We start from the raw sequence: 23,319 nt of genomic DNA on the forward strand, positions 1-23,319 counted from the left end.
TTTACTTCTAGTATCGATGGAATGGATGATCATTAACAAATTTCAAATCACCAGAAATAGGATCTCCCTGGCTCCCGTTTTTCTTTGGCTCTCCCCATTCAAAAAAGTTGCGGCAGTGCTTTTTGTAGACGATGCATGCTTTTTGATGGCTAACCGGAATTCTTCCGTAGTGAAATTTGCCGGACTGGTAAGAACCCATTAGGCGGGAAAGTGAAATCCGGGAAACACATTTTGGAAGGGAAAGAAAGATGGCGGACGAAAATGCTGCATATTGTCCTCAAAATGAACAAGCTTCGTCGCAAGAAAACTCAGTAGAAACAGCTTCCAAAGATGAAATAGATGCAGGAGATCAATCTAATGATGGAGAGAATAATGAAACGACATCTACAGAACAGGCCTCAACAAAGAAGAAAAGGAAACGAAAGAAGAAGAAAGGTGGAGCTGCGGGAGGTGAAGCTGCTGCTGCTGAAGATGTAGTAGATGGTGAAGAGCAAGCAAATTCAATCAATCCTCCAAGATTGAATGCAGAAACTCTACAAAAAGCTTTTGCATCTATCATGCTCAATGAATCAGCCCTGGAAAAGGAGAAAGCATCAAAGAAACACTTTGAATTTTGGGATACACAACCGGTTCCAAAACTTGGTAATTTTTTATTTTTTTTATTTGTGCAGCATTTTTCATGTCTTTCAAGCGTCTGGTAACTGGATGCTGCTAAAAACAGCCCGTTTCGGAGAAAAACACTACTATTTTTGGCTTCTCTTCTGTAGCGCATAGCATAGCGGCACACACTGCCCTGCCTTTTTTTAACATAAAAAAAAGTTTGATATTTTTAACTAAAGGTACTAACAATAAACATCAGCAATCGCTAGGAAAGGGTAGCTACAAAGCTCTAAAACAGCATCTAATAATATGAAAACCAGAATATGATTCTTCAATCAGTTACATCAATATGCCTTCTTGTTACCTGTCTTTATAAATATAAATAAAAGTAATCACGGAAAAGGACGCGAAAAAAAAGACATAAGTGTGAGAACAGAGTAATCAAACTCATTAGAAAAAGTACCATTAGAAGTCATAAAAAATCAACCTGAATAAATGCAATCGAAATTCCAGAGAACTTCATAATTCCCCAAACAACATTACATTACTATGTCAAACTCCCATCACATGAATTTTACAATTACGTCAGAGTAGACTACGCTCGCCACCGAAGAGGTTTATTTGGAAAGGGTAATTATATTTTATTGTTCGCTTCTTTTTTAAAGATTCGCCGGGTTGGAAAAGTATGAATTTCTTTGTACATATTTTACCTACCCCAAATATTTAGGAGGCTGAGTTTTAAACGAATTGTCAAGTTGGAACGAACGATAAATGTATCAAGGTCTGTTTTATTTACCCCCTGGTGACTTAACAAAAGAGACTTAACTCGATGTTACAATCCAATTATTGAAAGTTTGTCTCGGCCTTTTTATAATGAGCGAGACATACGTTCTCTGATTACGCAATTTTCATATTGACATTTTCGAGGCATTTTGATGTAACTGTCAATGGGAATCAAGCTATATAAACTGCACTTACAGTCAGGAACAAGTGCAAATTAGGATACGACCCTGCCGATTCTCCGGACAATCCGGGGATTTCTTGTAAATGTCCGGAGATTTTAACATTTATTTTGAAACTTAGTGCCCCGGAAACCCGGACTTGGTGCGTTGTTTGCGCTACGCACGTAAAGATAAATATGCCTTACTGGCACTGTGATGTGCCATACTGGCTATGTGGCGTGCCATACTGGCCGCGCGACGTACTCTAACGGCAGCGCAGCGTGTATACCTGATCGTGCGGTACATTTAGATGGTCGCGCCGCATGCCTCTATGGACGCGCGTGGTGGTGCACAAGTTACATGTCCGGGGAAATATAGTTTTTTTTCGATCCCCAGACATTTACCCCGGATTGTCCGGGGAATCGGCAGGGTTGTATTAGGATACCTGTCTGCAATCTCTCCTACTTAGGCAGTCAGGGCCATCTTGGTCTTTTATAACATTAGTTCGGATAGAATAAAAACATACCTGATCAACACAACCAAACCTTCTTCTTGCGTTTACTCTTTCCTTCCCAACAACTTTCGTTTTTGCTTATGTAGGTTTTAAAATCCACAAGTAATAAACCGCTTATAGCTTTATTTGAATAAATATGGTTGAAATACAGGTTTTTTGGTTTTTAGTATCCTAATTAGGATGTTGATTGCTATTTTGGATACTATTTTGTATCCAATTTTTAAGATACTCTCCTAAGTAGGAGAGATTGCCGAAGGTATCCTAATTTGCACTTGTTCTTGACTGACTTACAAACATCAATATTTGTCACATCTAACAAAATTTAATAACAGTACTATCACAATGGACAAATAAACAAAGGATTTTCTGTCAAGAGCCTTGTAAACATTCCAACAACAAGCAAAAACTTCCATCAGCGCCGTGCATATTTTGTCAACATCCTTTTCATTGGATAAATACCACTAAAATATACAAGATAAGTAAACATAAGCAAGCGAGCACGGCTTAGCTAAACGCACCTCTCTTATTCATTATCTAAGAATTGAAGCGGGCAAAGATTACCGCGGGGGCTGATAGCGGACAAAGCTTATTTGAAGATATTTTCAGTTAATCCAAGGTAGAACAAACTAAACATAGAAAGGGGGTATTTTTTAGTGCTCTATACGATGATCGGTATTTTTTTGGAATTCTATGTTTAGATTTTCTACCCGGCCCGGTTTCTATGTACGCGCGCAAAAATTTTTGAGAATCAATCCTGAGAATGAAAAATTTTAGGAATGGATGCTTTTTATTTTAATGCTAAAAAAAACTCTAACTTCGATCCTCCTAAATGTAAAGAGGTTGCAGGATCTGGGTTAGAGAGGCAAAAATCGCAAATAAGCTGTTGAAAGTCGTAATCCTGGAATATCAAAGGTCCAGCTATACTGTCTGTTGTCCCGCCCAGACTCCCTGCTCATATTACTCTTGTTGCCATTGCAAAATTACCGCCCAACAGAAATTTCCTTATTTGCAGCACTGAATATTACAAAATTACAATTTAAGCTTTTCCTTAGATCTGTGCATCACATTCATGATAAATAGTATGAAACACTTCCAAGGCAGTTACATGTTTTTATTTTTTGTTTCGTCAGATGATAAGATCAGTTTGCATACCAATGAATCCGTGGAAGGTGACAAACAAGACATCCGTCAAGAACCATTTTCCCTGCCACCTGGCTTTGAATGGGATACATTAGATTTGGGAGATGAAGATCAGGTCAGTATTTCATGAACTGTGATCACTCTTCAGACTTTGTACTGGCATTGTAATGGGCTATTCCCTTTAACATATGCATGGTGTGATTTAAGAAAAATTGCCTTTTACAGCTGTGGTTGGTTAGGAATTGAAAAATCTTTTATTTCTTTGTCATTCATTTATAGTTAAAAGAGCTGTATACATTGCTGAACGAAAATTATGTAGAAGATGACGACAATATGTTCCGATTTGACTATTCTCCCACATTTTTATCATGGTTTGTTATTGATTATTGTTTTTATACAATCGAAAAGTTTTACTGTGGACCATCACTTTGTATTAATTTTAGCCATTTAAAATGACTAAGGGTTATCATAGCACCAAATTTCAGCCAAAAATAGCTGTTTTTAGGGACCTTTTGTGCTTTACCCCCGGTTTTCTTTTGTGCAGACCCCCCCTGGTCAATTTTTTTTCAAATTTTCTTTCTTCAAAGTTTTAATCTACCATTTGGAACATATTTGGAAAGTTTCATGTAATATAGAGCATTTTTTACTTGCAAGCAAAATCCCTTACAATTTCAGTATTTTCAGACAGCTGATAATTCTCCCAGCCAGGAAAAAGAGCTGGATTACTTTTAAAAATGAAATGTTGTACGAACATTGTAATCTAATTTATCTTTGAGACTGTTTCTAGATGATGGATGAATTTTTTCTTATTCAATCTCAAGGGCACTTCGTCCACCAGGCTTCAAGAACATATGGCATTGTGCTGTTCGTGTTTCTACAAACAAGAAGCTGGTTGGTTTCATCAGTGGAGTACCAGCAAAAATTAAAGTATACGAAAAGTAAGATTTGCTGATGTTTCCTATTTTTCCCTATGTCTTGCAAAAGCTATTAAGAAATGATCCAAACTCTACTGCGTGTGAAAAACTGGGAAAAAGCTGTCTGGATCTCACCATGAAAAGGAAATTACCTTTAACTTTGGTTTTTTTTGACTTCGCATTGTTTGTTTTTCAGAAAAGAATTATTGCTTGGCTAATTCTGGAGCAAGAAAATTGTTTAAATTCTGTCAAAATGTTGCTCCCTTATTTTCTAGACATGTAAACATGGTCGAAATCAATTTCTTATGTGTACACAAGAAGTTACGTTCAAAGCGAGTTGCCCCAGTATTAATCAGGGAAATAACTAGACGTGTCAATTTAGAGGGAATCTTCCAAGCCGTTTATACTGCAGGTATTGTGCTGCCAAAACCAGTTGGAACTTGTAGGTAAGAATATTTCATAGATTTATCCATTCATCCTTCTGTTGTCTGTAAACAGATCTGATGCCTATGGAAATTTCAAAATTCTTTGCCGTTCAACGCTACGTTATGCTCTAGATACACTCTTGTGCAGAATACCTTTCAATTTTATTAGCATCTATAATAGACAAGTTTTGTGAGAGTCACAATGTTTTGGTCAGTTGCAAAAATATTTTTTAAGAACAATTTTTTTTAGTAGGACCAATGAATTCAAAAGTTAATTTTCAACAAAGATTTCTTTTCATGTTTCTAGATATTGGCACCGCTCAATAAATCCTAAGAAATTAATTGAAGTCAAATTTTCACATTTAAAAAGAAATATGACCATGCAAAGAACTATCAAACTTTATCGGTTACCAGAAGTAAGCCAATCTTTCTCTGAAATTGGCTACCTTATTGGAACTAATTTTTGCGGGAATTAATTTTAGCGTTTTTCGCAGTTTTTTGGCAAAATTCGAACCTGCGAAATACAATTTTTTCCAATTTTATCGAAAAATTTGAAAAATCCCTAGGAAAATGAAAAAAATTTATTCCAAAAAGGGCAAAACCTCGAAAATTAAAACCAGCAAAATGCAATTTTCCAATTTTTCTGATTTTTCCGACCGCAAATATTAGTTCCCGTGAAAATTAGTTTCAATAAGGTAGTACTTTATACTAAAATCTTATTTTGTTTCTTTTATGAGTGTTTGTATAAAGTGTTGAAATTTGTGTCGGAATTCCGCCCTGTGAAGTATACAAGGCTGCTTATAAACCGTCTCAAAGTTTATAGCAAGAATTGAAGAATGCAGGCTAACTTACTTTGTAGAAACCATTATGTGTCTGAAATTAAGAACTATGCTTTAACCACTGCGCAGCAAATCTTGTTTGTTTATGATAGTGATTTTAATGATAAGGAATTGTTATTATTTTAATATTTTGATTGACCTTTACTATTCCAGAGACTGAAAGATAGAGAATTGCGACCCCTAACTGAAGCTGATGTTCCCAGTGGTCATAAATTGTTATCAAATGTAAGTAAATAAATCTTGTATTGCTTGTGTGCACTTTTTGGACTTATTCCATCATGTTTGCAATAAAACGAGGCTGAAATTAGGCTGAAAGTAATGACAAAAATTATTACCTGTTGCTCGAAATTCAAGCCCATTTTCAGCCCTTAATCGGGTTATAATTAAGAACATCCTAGTTTGACAAAGTGTGAACCAAAAAATAACCCTTGATCTTTCATTCATTGTAACATAGTATCTTTGTTTTTTCTTATAACTCGTTTTTTTTGTTTTTTTTTAGTACTTGGCTAAATTTGATTTGGCTCCAATGTTTGATGAGGTTTGTTAAAAATAATTTTTGTGTTTACTTGACGACCAAATCAAAATGACTGGAAAATGTTCAGTCAGTATTTACACTTAGGATTTCAGCCTTGTTTTCTTTCTTGCTTTTCCTGATAAACCTTTTGATGCGTCAAATTTTCTTTTTGACATGATTGATTTGTGCTGATTTATGACTTTTATGCTCATCTTTTTTGTCTTGTCTTATTCAGGAAGAATTCAAACATTGGTTCTTACCTAAAGATGGCGTAGTTACTGCGTATATCAAAATGGTATCTTTTCATTTGACAAATTTGCAATTTCATTATTGTTTCCCGTAAACCTTTTTCCAAGTCTATATAAAAATCAGAAGACATCGAAAGAAATTTATTTTTATAGTATTAGGGTCTTCTGTCTCAGACGAATTTCTCTCCGAAAGAAGTATTCAAAAATTCAAAATAAAATTGAAAAATCTCGGCTGATTCTTTGTGTAAATTATGTATTTTGTCTCACATGAAAAACTTGACTTTGGCTAAAGATAATTCTTTCATTTTGTTTTGCAGGACGATAGTGACAATGTGACGGATATGTTCAGTTTTTACCAGCTACCTTCAACCATAGTCGACCATCCAAAATATAAAACCTTGAAAGCTGCATACTCATTTTACAATGTTGCAACGACGATGACATTGAAAGATCTTTTATCTGATGCTCTCATTGTAGCTAGAAATGTAAGATTTTTCGTTCAGAATTAGCTGTGTTACCAATCTTAACACACACTTATAATACAGCAGGTGTCGAAGCCTTTTTGTCACCAGTAAACGATAAAAAGTTTTCCAACCCCGTCATCACATCTTGATAGTTGAATTTTTTAAAGGCAAAGGAACTCAACTTAATCTATGGAGTGCGATGATACTTTTTTAAAAGATTGTACTGGCCTTTATTTTTCCTTCATAGATTTGCTTGGTGTTTTTAAAAGCTAATGAAATTTTCTTCTTCATTTTTTTCTTTCATTGTTTTCCAGGATGGTTTTGACGTTTTCAACGCACTGAACCTAATGGAAAATGAAGAAGTTCTTGAAGAATTGAAGTTTGGTATCGGTGACGGCAATCTGAATTATTACATATACAATTGGAAATGCCCAACTATCCCACCACAAAAGGTATGAAATAGTTCCTTTGACATACTTACGTCTGGTTTGAACACTCCTCCATCCAAGTAACATTTTGACTGTATACCTTATTATTGAGAATATTCAATCACCAAGAAAGCTGTTGTCAATTTTTATTCGCAAGAATGAATCCTTTTCCAAATGAAGACAAGGAAGTGGCGCGGGGGAGTGGGTGCTGTTTTTTTTAAGTATCTACATAAGTTTTTATAAATCATTCCCTTTGAGTGTATACCTTTAGAAGTGTTTCACTAATCAAAAGTTGATCTTTAGTAATTTCTGTATTTCACTTATAGGTTGGACTTGTATTACAGTAGGGGATTGGTTCACAATGTTGTTGGTGAGCTCTTATGAATTCATTATCTTGGCTTTGGCTTCTCATAGAATGGTGGATGGTGGATGAGCAGAATGTTTTCAATAGAACCATTATGTCTGCCTGTGACTGAAGCCCATTCAAAACATTTCGATACAGCTCGTTCAAGTCAAGTGTCAATTGAAACTAATTTATAAATTCTAGGTTAAGAGCGAGGGATGAAAACTCCAGAAGAATTTGAAAGCCTCCGCCTTGGTTTTTTTTTTGAAATTCAGCAAAGTACAAAGACCTAGAAATCTTTTTTATGTTATTTTTATGTTTTTTTTCTACCCGAAATTTATTCTTATTAACAAAGTAGATCTATTTGAAAGATGAATTACTGTAAATTTTTCAATGTCAGTATGATTCAACTTTTTTTAGCATTTTTCTTTATTTTTATTTTCGATATGTTTTTCTTCTTTGACTAGAATTGAGTAGCTAGATTATATTAAAAGAAAATGCTAGTAGTAAAAATATAGTTACTTTATTTAAATATACGAATTTAATATTCAGTTTTTCAATGTTTATTATGTCTTAGTCTGAACAAGTGCAGACCCTACAAAACCGCTAAAGAGCATGAAGCGGATGCCAACAGACTACTAATTCATGATATTCATGGAGTAATGCTTTACACGGAAAGACCCCGGTATTGCCAGTAGTGGCAAACTTTATTGTCTAGTTAAAATTTGCCACTACTGGCTAAAACCGGGGTATTTCCGTAGAAAAGATTACGTCATGAATATCATGAATCTCTGAGCTCAAAAACCAGCGAAATTCATATATCCTTTTCAGATTTAGTTTTTTATTTTTCTTAACCTTCAACTACATTCCAATATTTTGTAAAGTCAGTCCACTATCATCTGGATTTGTAATCGTTTGCAATTTTTAAAGAAAAACCTTTTTTCGCTTATTGACAGCAATGAAAACAAAGTACTTGTAAATAACCGTGCCCAAATGATCATAAAAGACGAAACAGAACACCAGAGATCACTCACGTCCATCTTCCATTTGAAAAATAGATTTTTTCCTTATTTATGTGTATTGATTTGAGAGGTAGCAAATAAAAACCATTCTAGATGCAATTCAAAGCATCTATATTTATAAACTCAACATTTGATCCCTTTTTTTTGTCCCATAGCCATGTAGATTCAAATGATCATGCATATCAGGCTATATTTTTTTCCAGAGATTATTCACGTTCGATTTTCTATATGTGATACTACTTCTTTTATCCCATAGATTATTATAAAAAGTAAAAAAATAAAGAACAAACAAGAAAAATGAAATGAAGATGGTAACACCAATATTGACCATACTGGTATACTTCCTCATCAACAATCAACCAATCAAATGCAATGATGAAGAAAAATCTTCAACATATTCATCAAAGAAACCAAATTTCGTGATTCTTTACATCGAGCATTTGAATGAGATATTGCTAGATTTGGAAGGTTCAACAGATGAATTACCAAACCTTCAGAAGTTTGTCAATTTTGACGGTAACCGGTTTCGCAATGTTTATGGTGAAGCGTCTTCGGCATCAACTTTTGCAAGCTTATTTACTGGTGAGTGAAAATTAACCTTCTTTATTCACCGTCATAATATTTGACACAAAAGGGGAATTCCCTCAAAATTTTAAAACTTGAAGTGATTTTTAAGGGCATTAAGTTACGGTTGGAAAGTAGACTCTGGGTTTTAAAATCCAATGGAACAAAGGGTAAGTACGGAAATCGAAGTTCCCGCCCGAATTTTAAATTCTTAAAAAACTTTAAAATATTGTCAATGTATTTTGACGATGATTGTAGAAGTCAATGCTCCGATTGCTACACCACTCTTGCGGTAATTAGTTTAATTAGGCTGACACGTTCTCCACATTGGAGCCAGTGGGAGCAACAAAAATTATACAATTTTAAAGCAATTAGACTTCATACAACAATCATGGACAAAAGGTTTGTAGACTTTTAGGGAGAGGGGAAAGTAGGGCATTTTGAGAGATTTTTCTCAATTTTTGAAAAGTCTACAACCTTTTGTCCATGATTGAAGCCGGCTTCCTTAAGATTAATAGCTTTCTTCGATTTTATTCGACCAGATGATAAGATCAGGTTGTTTTTACTATAATACTGTTCAGGGTTTCGGTAGCATGGGAAAATCTATCCCATGGTACCGAAACCCTGAAAGCAGACGGGTAATCTATATCAATCTAATTACCAGTAGTAAGTTTATTAAAAAAAGGAATATAAATAGCAAACAAAGTAAATAAAGCAACAAGCCGAGGTAACAATCATAATCGTTCGAATTACTAAAAGTTCTACTGACATAGCCTCTTAAAATAGATGAGGTGACTCGACGTTTTCTAATGACAGCTAAGTTACATACTGGCCAATCTCGCCAGCTGACATACGAATAAGAAAAAGATTTCAGGAATCTTGGATTTACTAACTGATTTCTCACAAGTCTCTAGATAGACATTTTGTGCAGGATCCCACAGTTAGATTTCTCTTCAACTGCTTCACAAAACGAACGCATTTAGCCTACTGACCATTAAGATAATTTCCACGTTCTATCTCGATTCCAGGTAAACCAGCAGTGAACACTGGTATCATTCGTGGTAAACTTCTTCCGTTTACCAGTTTCCCGAGTCTTGCAAGCAGTGGTGGGCTGAGTACTAAAGAACCAAACCTCGCTTCCACACTGAAGAAAGAAGGATACTCAACAGCTTTCTATGGATACTGGAAATTAGGGCTTGGTCCTAAAGGTAAAAAGTTTGACAATTTTGTGAAAAATTCAGGGACATTGATGAATGAGTCTGAATATCAAAATCTCCTCCACACCTTGCCTTATGTTTTCTTTATGCCATTTTTGTGTTTTGTTTGACCTATACAGCACTCTAATACTTTCTTTTTCCCATACAAGCAAATTCGCAAAACATTTGGAATCGATGCCCTCATAGCCCCAAAAATCTGGAATTCAACACACTACCATCTCTCACACAAACATGTCAGTATTCCCACCCATGCTCTCATACTTTCTTTTCCATGCAAGCCAATTTACACACATACTTTATCCCCTCAAATGTTTTTATCCATAGGTATAAACAACCCTTTACAACATGGTTTTGACACATGGATGGGTGTGGCTTACCCACATAACGAATGGTGTGAGGAACAAAAGAGTGTCATTACAAACCAAGAATCACTTTTAAACCATCCCTACCTCAAGTTATTCTACCACACCTCATTCTTATGGTTACTGTTATTCCTATTCTTGACAATGCTGGTCTGGTTTAAAGTAGTGTCTGTATACCTATACATGAATTTACTGGTTTATACTGTAAGCACAGCTTTGGCTTTCTATATCTTACTTCACCTGTTTATAGTGCAGCGGTCAGCTTCGTGTGTTATGTACAGGGAGAACGAGATTCGTTTACAACCTTACGACATGACAAATCTAACACTGTATTTCACAACAGGGGCTTCATTATTTTTGAAACAAGTAAACGAACCTTTTTTAATGGTTGTCAACTATTTGAAAATGTTACCACCGTACGTTCATTCGCCTTATTTTTCAAGCGAGCGAACGCGGTCGCCTAGATATTATGCTCTGCAAGAGTTGGATTGGAGTGTAGGCTATGTCATAGAGAAACTTGAGGAGCAAGATATTTTGGATGACACGATAGTGATTATAACAGGTGGTAATTCATGTAATTGGAAACCAACTTTGACGGATGCATATCAGAAAACGTCGACAGGTTTTGAACATGTTGAAGGTTAGTATCAACTTAAAGAGGTGAAGTTAAGTATTTTTGATATTCATGACGTAATCATAGTGGGAACCCCCCCCCCTAACTTTAGGGGGGGGTTGGAGGTTTTCAGAAAAATTTAAGCAGGTGGGGGTTAGCCTGCTCACAAATCTTAGGTGGGGGTTACCCTATACAGGTGGGGGTGACTTTTTTCAGGTGGGGGTTGGAGAGTTTATTTACTAGTTTTCTTATTTTGACTCAAAAACTTTCTTTCAACCCTGCTCATCATAAACATATACATTGACAGTAAAAGTCTATTTCTTCCCAAGTCTAATAATTATAACAAAAGATGTATGAAGTATAAAAAGCATAGAAATTATTTTCAAGTGATTAACCTTGCTTACCCTCAAAATTGTTAAAACAGTCAAAAACCTTTTTCAGGTGGGGGTTGGAAACTTTTCAGAATTTAGGTGGGGGTGGTCCAAGAAGGTGGGGGTTGGGTCAGTAGCATTTTTCAGGTGGGGGTTACCCTATGCAGGTGGGGGTGACTTTATTCAGGTGGGGGTTGGAGGGGTGCTGCCCACTATGGTAATCTTTCATACGGAAACACACGAAAAACACCGGGCGTCTGCCACTTGCTTCCTTGTTTAAATTCAAAACTGGTGGCAAACGCCCGATGTTTTTCGGGTGTTTCCGTATAAAAGGTTACGTCATGAATATCAAGCATGCTGCTAAAGTCACGACGATGAATATGAAATTTAATAGACTAATATATGTTACGAGACGTTAGCATGGGTCAAACTCGAGTCTGTTACATTTTCCGCGCTTGTCGTTGTTGTTCAACCGGTAACCTGACTAATAGATTATCATGTAGAAAAATCCCTTTCAATTTAACGCACTACCGTACTTACCTATAACAATCCAAACGCTCCCTTAACAATCTAAAGCGCCAAAACCTAAAAAATTTTGATATTTGCTTCGGTATAGCCACTTTTTGTGCGATTTTTGTGCTTTTGATTGTTAAGGGAGCGTTTGGATTATTTTTAAAACTAGAAGAAAGAATGCTTCCAGTCAGATTTTGGAAAAGCGTGTAAAATATTTTTTAATTGCATTATTTCCTTTTTAGTGAAAATAAATTGGGATGATTGTTTTCGAATCCCGTTATGGATAAAAGACATTAAACAAACGAAAACCAGTGGGGTTCAACCATCCGAAGATATCGACGAGATCTTGCCTATAACATCGCTATATAATACCATATTAGATGCAGCTCACGTGACCAATATTAATAAGAATAACAACAAGAGTTTCTTGAAGATGATCAGAAAAAGGGATGAGTCGTGCCCAGTCCCAAAACCTTCTTTCTATGTAGATTTAATGACAAGGAGTGCTTTAGAACAATTCTCATTTACCGATGCTAAAGATTACAATAATACAGACGTTTTTAGTGTGAATATGACTGGCTTACGTGATCAAATTGATGAGGTCATTATGAACCAATCAGTGAAGACTTTGTTTCATTATTACAACGTTGAAAAGCCTGTAATGTTGACTTTCGAAGAAGGATACAAAATCATTTATTATTATTTAGATGGTGAGATTTGATTGATTTCCTAATACACCTTTTTACGGTTAGCTACTTCGTATAAAAAGTCACCAAAATTTTGAGTAAACAAACCATCTCATTGGCTAAAAGCAAAAACAAAAGCAAAAAAATGTCCAGAGTAAGAGCACAGAAAGCACATTGTCCTCTTACTCTGCACTTTTTTTGTTTATGTTTTTGCCTTTAGTTGTTTATGTTTTTGTTTATGTTTGCCCCGACTGGTCTCTATTGTTTTGTTCCTCAAATGTCTTTTGTTAGATAAGAAGCTAAAAATTTTTTTTTTTTTTTTTTTTGCAGGATCAAAATCATTACGAAAACTATCTGAGCCAATCATAGTGGATACTGTCCCAAAAAGATTCCCTAGCAACCAATCAGAGCTCGCCACACATCTTAACAATATACTTATTAAATCAAGTGACATGTTAAAAGCGCATTTTCAAACGAGACAGAATTCAAATTTATGGTCTTCACAATTTGAAATGCCGGTTTATCCGTGGTTATTACCGTGTCATAATTTCCCTTATTGTCGTCGTGTTTGGGACGCGAATGACGATTTTCGAGATTTATTCCCTTTTGGGAAACCTCGAAGCGAGAATTTAGATACTTAGCTAATATTGTAATATGCATGTAAATAAGTCATTTTCTGACAAAATTTCTTTGATATTGTTTTCTTAGACAACCGCAATGTCAAAAATCTCCGACATTCTGCTCCATAATCAAAATATCTAATTTCTTTTTGGGGTAAGTGTTTCTCGAAGACCTTAAACTGAAAATTGGTCTATTTGACCATTTTGATGTTTTATTCTCTGAAATACTATAAAACAGCTAGAGAGCCTAAACCAAAGTATGTTCCAAAAAACTTGGTTTTCTGTAAATTTAGATAAAGTTTTTTACATTAAGAATTTTTAGTGGATGATTTTGAACTTTTTAGATCTTTCAAAAAGAGAGTATATTTTTCTATTAGGCCAAAATCTTTGAATATATTTTTCCCTTAACTTTGAAATTCAAACGTTGATCTCAGGATTGTAACTTATAGCCCAAGAAGAATATGGAAAATTTAAGATCATAATAGATCAGCCAAGTTCAAATTTCAGAATAAAATAAATCCACAATTTTTGATCAAGCAAAGGAAATTATTTTTTTCTTCACTTCATTTTCATTAACATTAACAAGCTTTTCTGAAAAATTCACTAAAATTTATCTACACATCGAGGTATATCTTTTTTCTTTCAAGAGCAATAGCAATGTTCAAAATGTACGGATTGCAATTTTTTTTTCAAATGACCAAAACAAACCTTAAAATGATTTTTTTTGGGGGAGTCTCTAGTCTTCCAGGCATTCCATGACCTAAAGTTTAGCAAAATAGCATAAAGTTTCATTCCCTATATCTTTTAATAACAATGCCTTTTCTCAGTTACCCAGAAAATTAAAGGACCAATTTTTCCCAGTCTTTTATTTACAATATTTTATATTTTTAGATACTCTAACATAGAAAAATATAAAGAAAAATTTAAAAATCAAAATTAATTCAAATACTTTGGAACAAATCTAATGAAATGGTTTTATATTTTTAGATACTCTAATATAGAAAAATATACAAAGAAAAATTAAAACATCAAAATGAATTCAAACACTTTGGAACAAATTTAATGAAATGGTTTTATATATTTCTAGATACTCTAACATAAAAAAATATCAAGAAAAATTGAAACATCAAAATGAATTCAAATACTTTGGAAAAAAATTAATGAAATGGTTTTATATATTTCTAGATACTCTAACATAAAACAATATCAAGAAAAATTGAAACATCAAAATGAATTCAAATACTTTGGAAAAAATTTAATGAAATGGTTTTATATATTTTTAGATACTCTAACATAGAAAAATATGAAGAAAAAAAATTGATAAGTCAAAATGAATTCAAATACTTTGGAACAAATTTAATGAAATGGTTTTATATTCTGGATGCTGAACGTTATAATGGCGAACCAAAACTTGTGAACTATTAGTGAAAAATTTGGTTGAAGTGATATAACTACGTATTAAAAAGTAAGTTTTTACTAGGCTGTCCTATTTAATATCCATACAAATACCCTGAATAGTCGAACGTGCGCAACGCACTGGGCTCAACTTCAGTGGCTTCAAATTATTCATAGGCCCAATTGTAGACCCCCAGATATTTACCCAATGAACAAGTGTGCAAAATTTCAGCCAAATCCGACCATTTTTTAAGTCTCCAGGCTGCCCCAAAGTTTTAGCCTCGTTTTGGCGAAAAACTCGTCCCCAGTCCCCCAAAATAAAAATTTTCAAAAAATGGAAAAAACTCCCCCAGATATTCACCCAAGGAACAAGTGTGCCAAATTTCAGCCAAATCGAACAATTTTTGAAGTCTCCAGGCTGCCCCAAAGTTTTAGCCTCGTTTTGGCGAAAAACTCGTCCCCAGGCCCTAAAAATCAAAATTTTTGAAAAACGAAAAAAACACCCCCAGATATTCACCCAAGGAACAAGTGTGCCAAATTTCAGCCAAATCGAACAATTTTTGAAGTCTCCAGGCTGCCCCAAAGTTTTGGGACATACACACACACAGACAGACACACACACACACATTCTCAGATTCTAACTCAACTGAAGTTGAGAAAATGGATTGATACCCCCTGGATATTCTTATCGGATTACCCCTGGAGATATTTTCTTTTTCACTCGTATATTTGGAACTCGTACCTTTTATGGACACTTGATTTTACAATATTTACATTACAGTATACTTGTTTCTATGTTAAACCAACAGTCAAAAGACTTCATACATTATTTATATCATCGCACACAATTATCAAATTGGTTGTACATCGCATGTAAAGGTTACTTTTATCATGGTGATTCCCCCTATTACCAACAACTACGGTGGGCCATTCGAAACCCTTCCACTTGGACCATCCAGCCATTAAAATTCCACCTTTCAAAAGATATTCATATGGTGAATAAGGAGCATTAAATTCTTTAATCTCCCATCCGTTATTTGTCCCAGACATGATCTTATATCCATTAGTTATATCAAAACTACTTATAACCAAAATACCTTCGGATGTCATTTCTCTAGCTTTATCTACACCTTCATCAAGAGAATCTACTGTGATTGGACGACATCCACGTGGAAAGTTCTTTGGAGGCATGGATATCGGTGTGGTCCCGAATATATCGTGTGCTATCTTTTTCTCTGCTTCTAACACTATCTCTCCACTATTGCGAAGGTTTTTGTTGAGATTGACCCCGGTAAATGATTCAATGCTCATTTCTTGAAATTGAGCATCTAGTGCAATCCATATAACATCAGCGATATCTAATAATTCGTTTAATGTACTGGTTTCATACTGAAATTCGTCAATCAAAAAGGCTTTAGGTCTTTTCGCAATTTCCATTTTTTTCATACCTTCTAGCAAATCCTAAATTAATAAAACAAGATTCTGTTCATTAAATAGATTTCAAGGCAATATCATTTAAATTCATAGTTTGTCCGAAAAAATAAACAGTACAAAATTTATAGGTATATCTAACTCATTAGCTCCTAATAGGCTTAAGAATAGCAGGATGCTGTATTTTGTTGAGGTAAAGTATAGGATATCAAGGTTTCGAAAAAAGATGTTCCCGTTTAATGTAGATTTGAGAGGCAATTTTCCCCTCCCCAACCAAAATAAGGCTGTATTGAAGGTTTGAAAACAGCTCGGTGAAGAAAGTAATCAAACTTACCCAATTGAGATTCCCTTCAACATGTACATTATACTTTTGTAGATCATATACTGTTCGCCAGTATAATAGAGTCGATTTGAAGTGAAACAAACTCTTTCCACATATGTACATCACATAACCACTGAAATATGGATCTTTGCTCAGCATAATTGCTTTCTGCTGGAGCAAAAAGCTTTTACCTGTGCCATAACCACCTTTTAGAACGACTTTCTTGTACTTGGGATCATCTGCTGTCAGTGCTGGTAATTGTTCCTTGGAGTGGAACAAAATGTTATGGCTGGTGCAGACTGAGTCGATGGCATCGCTGATGTATTTCACCCAACTGGTAGTTGTGATGGGTGCTATTTGATCTTTCTTTGAGATGTGGATTGCGAAAACAATGAGTCTCAAGACGCTTTTCAGTTGCTCAATGGGTGGTAGGAAGGGTATTTGAGAGTTTTTCTCAGGAAATTTGTTGAATATGGCTGACAACCACATTTTGATGTCAGTGTTAATGCTGATATAATGCAAGCTTTCGAACGTCTCGGTGTTTTTCTCAACACAAATGATTGGCACAAACGTCCAGCCATCACCGAACTGATCCCCAAGTCTTTTTTCGAATAGTCGGTGGTATTTCTCAGTTTGTTCAAAAGCAGTATCAGTGAGTTGTCTCTTCATCTCAATTCCGATAACTAGTTTTCTTGACCAAGAGAAAATGACAAGATCGAATTCTTGGTGTTTCTTCTTTTTGACATCAGTCAAAAAACAAACAGATTGAAGAATTACTGTATCATTGAGAACGGAATCTTCTTTCATTGACAAAAATCGATCAAATATTGTGTGCTCTATTTCTTCACCACGTTCTGATAGTTGCAATTCGAAAAACCATAACAAGTTTGAATCTTGTGGTGGGTTTTGTTCGACCAGTTTTTCAACCTCGCGTTTTAGATTCTTTTTACCACCATTGCTTGGAAACTTCAGAAGACAACTTTGGAGAGTCGTCTGTAGTTGTGATGCTATGATAATTCAAATTAATGTTTATGTGAATATCAATATTTTGAAACCTAAATCACATCTTCAAAGCTTTGAAATTAAAGTTATCAGACAGATTTCTTATTCAAAGAAAAATCAATAAAATGTCAATAGATTTTTACTTCCAAACTGGAAAAAGTGGCTGTAATAAAGCATCAAATACAGCCAGCCCGGAAAAAGCGGACAAATTTTTATGTAATAATTTATGCCGAATTTTATGACTTCAACAATCTCAATAACCTTTTCAATCATCTAGGAGTTGAATTTATATTTATTGAACAGTTTTGAGGATTTTACTCATTTTACATAAAAATTTGTCCGCTTTTCTTTGGGACACACTGTAGCTTTCTCATTCATTAGTGGCAGGATTAGTGACACAGCATAACCATAAGAAATTCTCACCTGTCGATTTAGATCTCAGTTCTGCAATGCAACCTTTCAGAAAAACATCATGTTCTGACATAGATGGGGGTAGAGTGAGGCTATTGACAGATAACTCATTAGCAACGAGATGAGTGATTTTAACGTTCAGAAGCCATTTGGTGAAATCAGCAGCATTTATTTGATGGACAGTTTCACTGGTCATTCCCTGATTTTGTATGAAAGTCTGCAATTGCTCAGTAAACCAATAATTTGGCGATCCCTTCGTTAAATTATCTAAAGTCTCAAGACACTGCTTTTCGATGTCATAATCAAGCAGAGCAACAGGAGACTTCTTGGTGTATTGATTGGAGCAAAAGACCGGAGGTATAAAAACTGGTTCATGCTGAGCAGGATCAAAAAGTGAAGTTTCTCCATATTCTCGTTCAAGCAAGTAATCGGCAGCTTTAATAGGATCTGTGAATGTTTGAGTGTTACCAAGGTTGAATTGTTTGACTTGTCGGTCTGATACCATCTGAAAGTTCCTCAATACTTGTTGATGAAGTGATTTATCTGGTGAACATTTTGTTGAATCGATTGCTTTTGGTTGTAGATTTAACAGTTTTTGTTGAACGGTCAACATCGCTGCCATTTTTTGATAGCCTTGATGCACACACTAAGCCTTCATTCAAAGTGTCTTACTAATCACACAAACGTCAATATTTTTGTATGTTGTTTTTGTTTTATTTTGATTGATTTTTAATATAAACAAACTCTCCGTCTTACAGTTTATGCGCTCCTTTTGTATTATACAAATAGACATATATTTATCTCTGTTCTCTTAACATTCAGTCATCCCAGACTTGTCTTTGGTACTAAACTATTCTTATTCTTTGATGCATTTGAGCCTTGATTATTATAAAATGAAAAAAATAATTAAAAAAAGAAAGTTAGAGCTTTAAGCATGGGCAATTTAGGCTCAATCTTTCTCCCATCTAAAGATTAACAGATTGATAGATTGATAGATTAACAACCTCGTGCTTAATTTTCAGAATTTCTAAGGCTTATTTTATGAGCTTTTAACTGGCGGTCTGTGTTTTTAAGGTCCACCTTTTTGAACCGAGAGAAAAAAATTAAGGCTTACCCTATTTTATAGTCTCGATTTCCAGATCACTATTCTTAACACACAATGTAGGAGCAATCCTGCCTCAAAGTCAAAAAAAAGAAAAAAATCCGTACGGGAAATTGGAATACTAATTCAAACACTTGAAAAGTAAACAAACTTCTAGGTAGGTTTTTTGTCATACTACTGTAAAAGAAGCTCTTGAGTAAAACTGATATTAATTAGTAGTCTAGCTCTAGACTACCTATTTCAGGGATGCTGGTATACACCGACAAGGTTACTATATACACTATTCCTACAAAATGTTTCATTCCTACTGAAAATTTCATATTATAATAAAAAACAAGCATAAGTAAAATTCTATAAGCATACATTTTTGAGTGAAAAATATGCCTCTGCTTTGCTTACTCATGCAATTGGGTAAATATTGCACATTATTTCTGGATTTGCTTAATTTTTTTAAAGCGCTTTTCTTATAAAAATGTTTATTAGATCATGTTTAGACGACTGACTTTATTCAAAATTAGAATAGGCAAGGCAAAAAGTGGGCCTTCTAAACCAGAGCTTACACACTGGAAAGATTCTAAAAATCAAATCATGAGTCTTTTATACCGTTTGTTCTCCCTCGTTTACAAATTGTTAATTTTTATTTTTGGACCTACCTCCGGGTACCCCGGTGGAGGTTCTATAAATTAACCCAAGTCCGTTCCGTCCGTTCGTTCGTCCGTCCGTCCGTCTGTCTGTTACCAGCTTTTCTCAGGATTGGCTCATTAGTTTTTTCTGATTTTTTGCACAATGATGCAAAATGGCAATGCCCAGAACGTGACGGAGCCCGATTTTTGAGAAAAAATTTATTTGGGCAAATTTGGGCCAAAAACTACCTAAAAATAGGGGTTTTTTTTCTTGTCATTACTTTTTTCTGATTTTTTGTACAAAGATGGAGGGCAAGATTCTCTAAAGAATGGCTGAAGTGGTTTTTCCCGAAAAATTCTTATTCGCCTTAAAAAACGGATTTTCGTATTTTGGGGGAAATTCCCATTAACCAAATAAGCAAATATAGCTTTTCTCAATGTTGACTCGTTATTTTTTCTGATTTTTTGCACAATGATGCAAAATAGCAATGCCTAAAATGTGTCAGAGCCCGATTTTCGAAAGAAAATATATTTGGGAAAATTTAGGCCAAAAACTGCCTAAAAATAGGGCTTTTGGGACTTTGTGCAAAATCCTGTCATTACTTTTTTCTGATTTTTTGTACAAAGATGGAGGGCAAGATTCTCCAAAGAATGGCTGAAGTGGTTTTTCCTGGAAAATTCTTATTCGCCTTAAAAGACGGATTTTCGTATTTTGGGGAAATTCCCTTTAACCAAATAAGAAAGTATAGCTTTTCTCGATGTTGACTCATAATTTTTTTCTGATTTTTGCACAATGATGCAAAATGGCAATTCCCATGACCATTTTACAATATTCAACACACAAGCTTTATTTTTCCATTCTGAATTTTTGTACAATTATTGTCACTTTTTTCTTATTTTCATCTGATGCTAATCATTAGGTAGGTCCATTCAGCATGTTGCTTGTTTCTTCTTAGTGAACAGGAGATTGAAATAATCGTAAAAGAAGAACAAGAATTCAAAAGCTGTCACAAAACTGAAGCCAAGACCAAGTCCGATGTTTCCTCCGATCGTCGCAGAAATAAGAAGAATTTTCAAAGTAAGGTGACTGAGCTGTTTCTAGTTTTCAAAATTGTTGAGGCATTCTGAGGCATTTTATGATACCATGAAAAGCACAGGTCAGAATCATATATTGATGCTCTGCCGACGAATTGAGATTCTTTTCATCGTGCAATCAACGAAGACAAAAGTTGCATACTGATACAGTCTGCTAGACATTAATAAGGTAATATTTGTTCTTCATCTTTAATTCTTTCTACAGTGATTAGATTGACACATGCGCGATTAAATTTCTATTATTTGTCTTCAGAGGTTTATATGTTCTTTGAAAACTTAACCTCTGATACTCAGGGTAATTTTATTATGATGTCAATTTTCGGCAAAGAAGATTTTCAAAAAAGTTTTCAAAAACGATTTCGACTCTTTTATCTATAAGATCGTGAAAGTAGGTATGAAAATTGGGTCGTTTTTAAACTTTTCCGTCAATTAGACCCCCTTAAAATTTTCCGAAGTGACTCAAAATCCTGCTGACGTCATCAGTGAAATCGACTTTTAAACCAGGTTCAAGTGTTAGGTTTTGATACGTCCTGAAAATAGTATGGTCTATAAGGGTTGGATGGCTAGATCACGAGGTATTTGGGTTTTATTAAAGTTGTGCTACACGTGGTATTTGGAAATTTTCAGGTTGTGACCAAAATAGACTTACTTTTCAATTACCCTCATTATTTATAAAGTAAGTCTAAATTAGGCACATTCAAAGTCAAAAGTACTATTTTTGCCTTTTTTTTATGTCACACTATTTTTGAAACTGATCGTGGGAGAAACAAGTTAAGCTAGGGATTAATTTTTTAGGTGGGACTTTTAGGGTTAGGTGGGACCTGAATTTTTAGGCGGGACCTGGAACCCCCTTACACACTGTGACAGTTTACCAGGACTTACGTCAATAAAACTCTTTCAAACATTTGACGTCATTCGGTGCTTCTAAACTCGAGTCCAATCTCCTTTCAGCGAATGAGGGTTGATAGATATATTAATCTAAAGGAAGAAAGTGGGGAATGTCCTTTACTCACCTATCAAAGTTATCCATTCCACTTTTTCGGTAATTTCTTCAATTATGATTTGATTTTGGAAGGATGAAATGTGAATCCTAGCTATATTTTCTCTAAAAAGAAATTAAATTTGAATGAATTATTTTAACGGAAGAAATATTAGCGAAAGGAAAATTTTACGGATTTGGTGTATTTAGCCAAAATTCGCCCAATTAAATCCTCACTGAAAAATCTATTTCTGCAATCCGCCAAATTTCTTCCCTTAAGGTACCTTAAAACAGCAGGGTACAACCCATAGCCGGGTGGTGGTGTCTATTTTTGCAATTCAAAAAAGTTAGTACCAGGTACTACTTTAGGGGTGGGGGTGTGTATTTTTCACTCTTCTAGCAAGTACAGGGTACTATTTGGGTACTTTTTCACAGAGTTTTGCTCCTTTTTCAATAAAAAAAGTAGTCTTTTGTAATATTTTGACTTTTTTCAAATATTATTTTTTTGATTTGAAATTTTTTTTAATTGAGAAACTTTTTTTTACCCTTTTGAGAAATTTTTTGATTTTTGTGAAGACAAAACTTCCGAAATGGCCAAGAAGTGTGTTATTAAAATCAAAGGACAAAAGCCTCTGACTTAATCAATGATAGTTTGTTTGAATTATCTGTCCATTTCAGTCAGAAGAACTAACATAGTACCCTCTCTTTTGGTCTATTCTGTAAAATATAAGATTTTAGGAGGTGGTGCTGTCTATTTTTTACAGCAAAATTGAAGTAGTACCCGATACTAAATATGGGTGGGTGGTACTAAAAAGAAATTGAGTGAAAAATCAAGTTAGTACCCTATGGGTTAGTACCCTGCCTCTGTACCCCCCCCCCTGTTTAAAAGGGTAAAACCTTATTATTTCAGTATAGTTTTATCAGTATATCAAAGACTGATAGTAATTGGACTGATACGATAGGAGACTGATAGAAGGGCCAAATCTTTTAACTGCTCCAAAAGAATTGGTATCTGCAAACTTAGAACCCCTATGAGTAATTCTTCGTTTCAAAGACAATTTTTAATGGATGATTTTGAAGTTTTAAACTCAAAACAAATGAAGATGAAAATCAATGAAGAAGAAAAAAATCTTCTTTCTAATAGAGAAAAAAACATTTTTTAGCTCAAGAAGGATATGAAAGATTTGATACATTTGAGATTCGTCAAGTTCAAATTTCAAAATACAAATCCAAGATATACTATTGGTTCTTCACTTTATTTTCATTAACATTATCAATTTTTTTTTATTTATCTACACATCGAGGTATTACTTTTAATCAAATCTTTTTCAAGCAAAGACAATGTTCAAAATGTACGGATTGCTAAATTCTTTCGAAATGACAATACTCTCGGGTACTTAATAAGCAGGGGTTTGGAGTAAGCAGGTGTTTGGAGTAAGCAGGTTGGGTGGAAAAACTCTCAAAACATAATAAGTGGGGGGAGGGGGTTGGAACAAGAATGTCCTGGGTGAAAGATTTTTGTAAAGGAGGCTAATACAGTAGAGTTAGGGTGAAAGAGGGAACATTCAAAAACATTTTCCCAAAAATCCATAAGTGGGGGAGGGTTTGAATAAGAATTTCC

At 34.6% G+C, this 23,319-nt stretch overlaps 3 protein-coding genes across 3 annotated transcripts; 2 read left to right on the plus strand and 1 right to left on the minus strand.

Moving 5' to 3' along the window:
* The first annotated feature begins 210 nt into the window (after positions 1-210).
* Positions 211-8,394, plus strand: LOC136814194 (glycylpeptide N-tetradecanoyltransferase 2-like). Its single transcript, XM_067070707.1, has 12 exons — positions 211-642; positions 3,186-3,310; positions 3,475-3,566; positions 4,017-4,133; positions 4,385-4,555; positions 4,842-4,950; positions 5,527-5,598; positions 5,873-5,911; positions 6,123-6,182; positions 6,453-6,620; positions 6,914-7,051; positions 7,354-8,394. The coding sequence occupies exons 1-12, from the start codon at positions 249-251 to the stop codon at positions 7,372-7,374; spliced, it is 1,506 nt and encodes a 501-aa protein (XP_066926808.1). The 5' UTR covers positions 211-248; the 3' UTR covers positions 7,375-8,394.
* Positions 8,395-8,646: 252 nt separating this feature from the next.
* Positions 8,647-13,430, plus strand: LOC136814195 (steryl-sulfatase-like). Its single transcript, XM_067070708.1, has 5 exons — positions 8,647-8,974; positions 9,985-10,164; positions 10,498-11,175; positions 12,275-12,742; positions 13,049-13,430. Exons 1-5 carry the CDS (start codon positions 8,695-8,697, stop codon positions 13,357-13,359), a joined length of 1,917 nt encoding a protein of 638 aa, XP_066926809.1. The 5' UTR covers positions 8,647-8,694; the 3' UTR covers positions 13,360-13,430.
* Positions 13,431-14,723: 1,293 nt separating this feature from the next.
* LOC136814197 (uncharacterized) lies at positions 14,724-18,592 on the minus strand. The gene is made up of 3 exons (XM_067070709.1): positions 17,912-18,592; positions 16,499-17,493; positions 14,724-16,194 (listed from the first exon to the last, which is right to left on the minus strand). The coding sequence occupies exons 1-3, from the start codon at positions 18,519-18,521 to the stop codon at positions 15,553-15,555; spliced, it is 2,247 nt and encodes a 748-aa protein (XP_066926810.1). The 5' UTR covers positions 18,522-18,592; the 3' UTR covers positions 14,724-15,552.
* Positions 18,593-23,319: the final 4,727 nt, after the last annotated feature.

Source organism: Clytia hemisphaerica, unplaced genomic scaffold, assembly GCF_902728285.1.
Source record: "Clytia hemisphaerica strain Z4C2 unplaced genomic scaffold, Clytia hemisphaerica genome assembly, whole genome shotgun sequence".
Lineage (NCBI taxonomy): Eukaryota > Metazoa > Cnidaria > Hydrozoa > Leptothecata > Clytiidae > Clytia > Clytia hemisphaerica.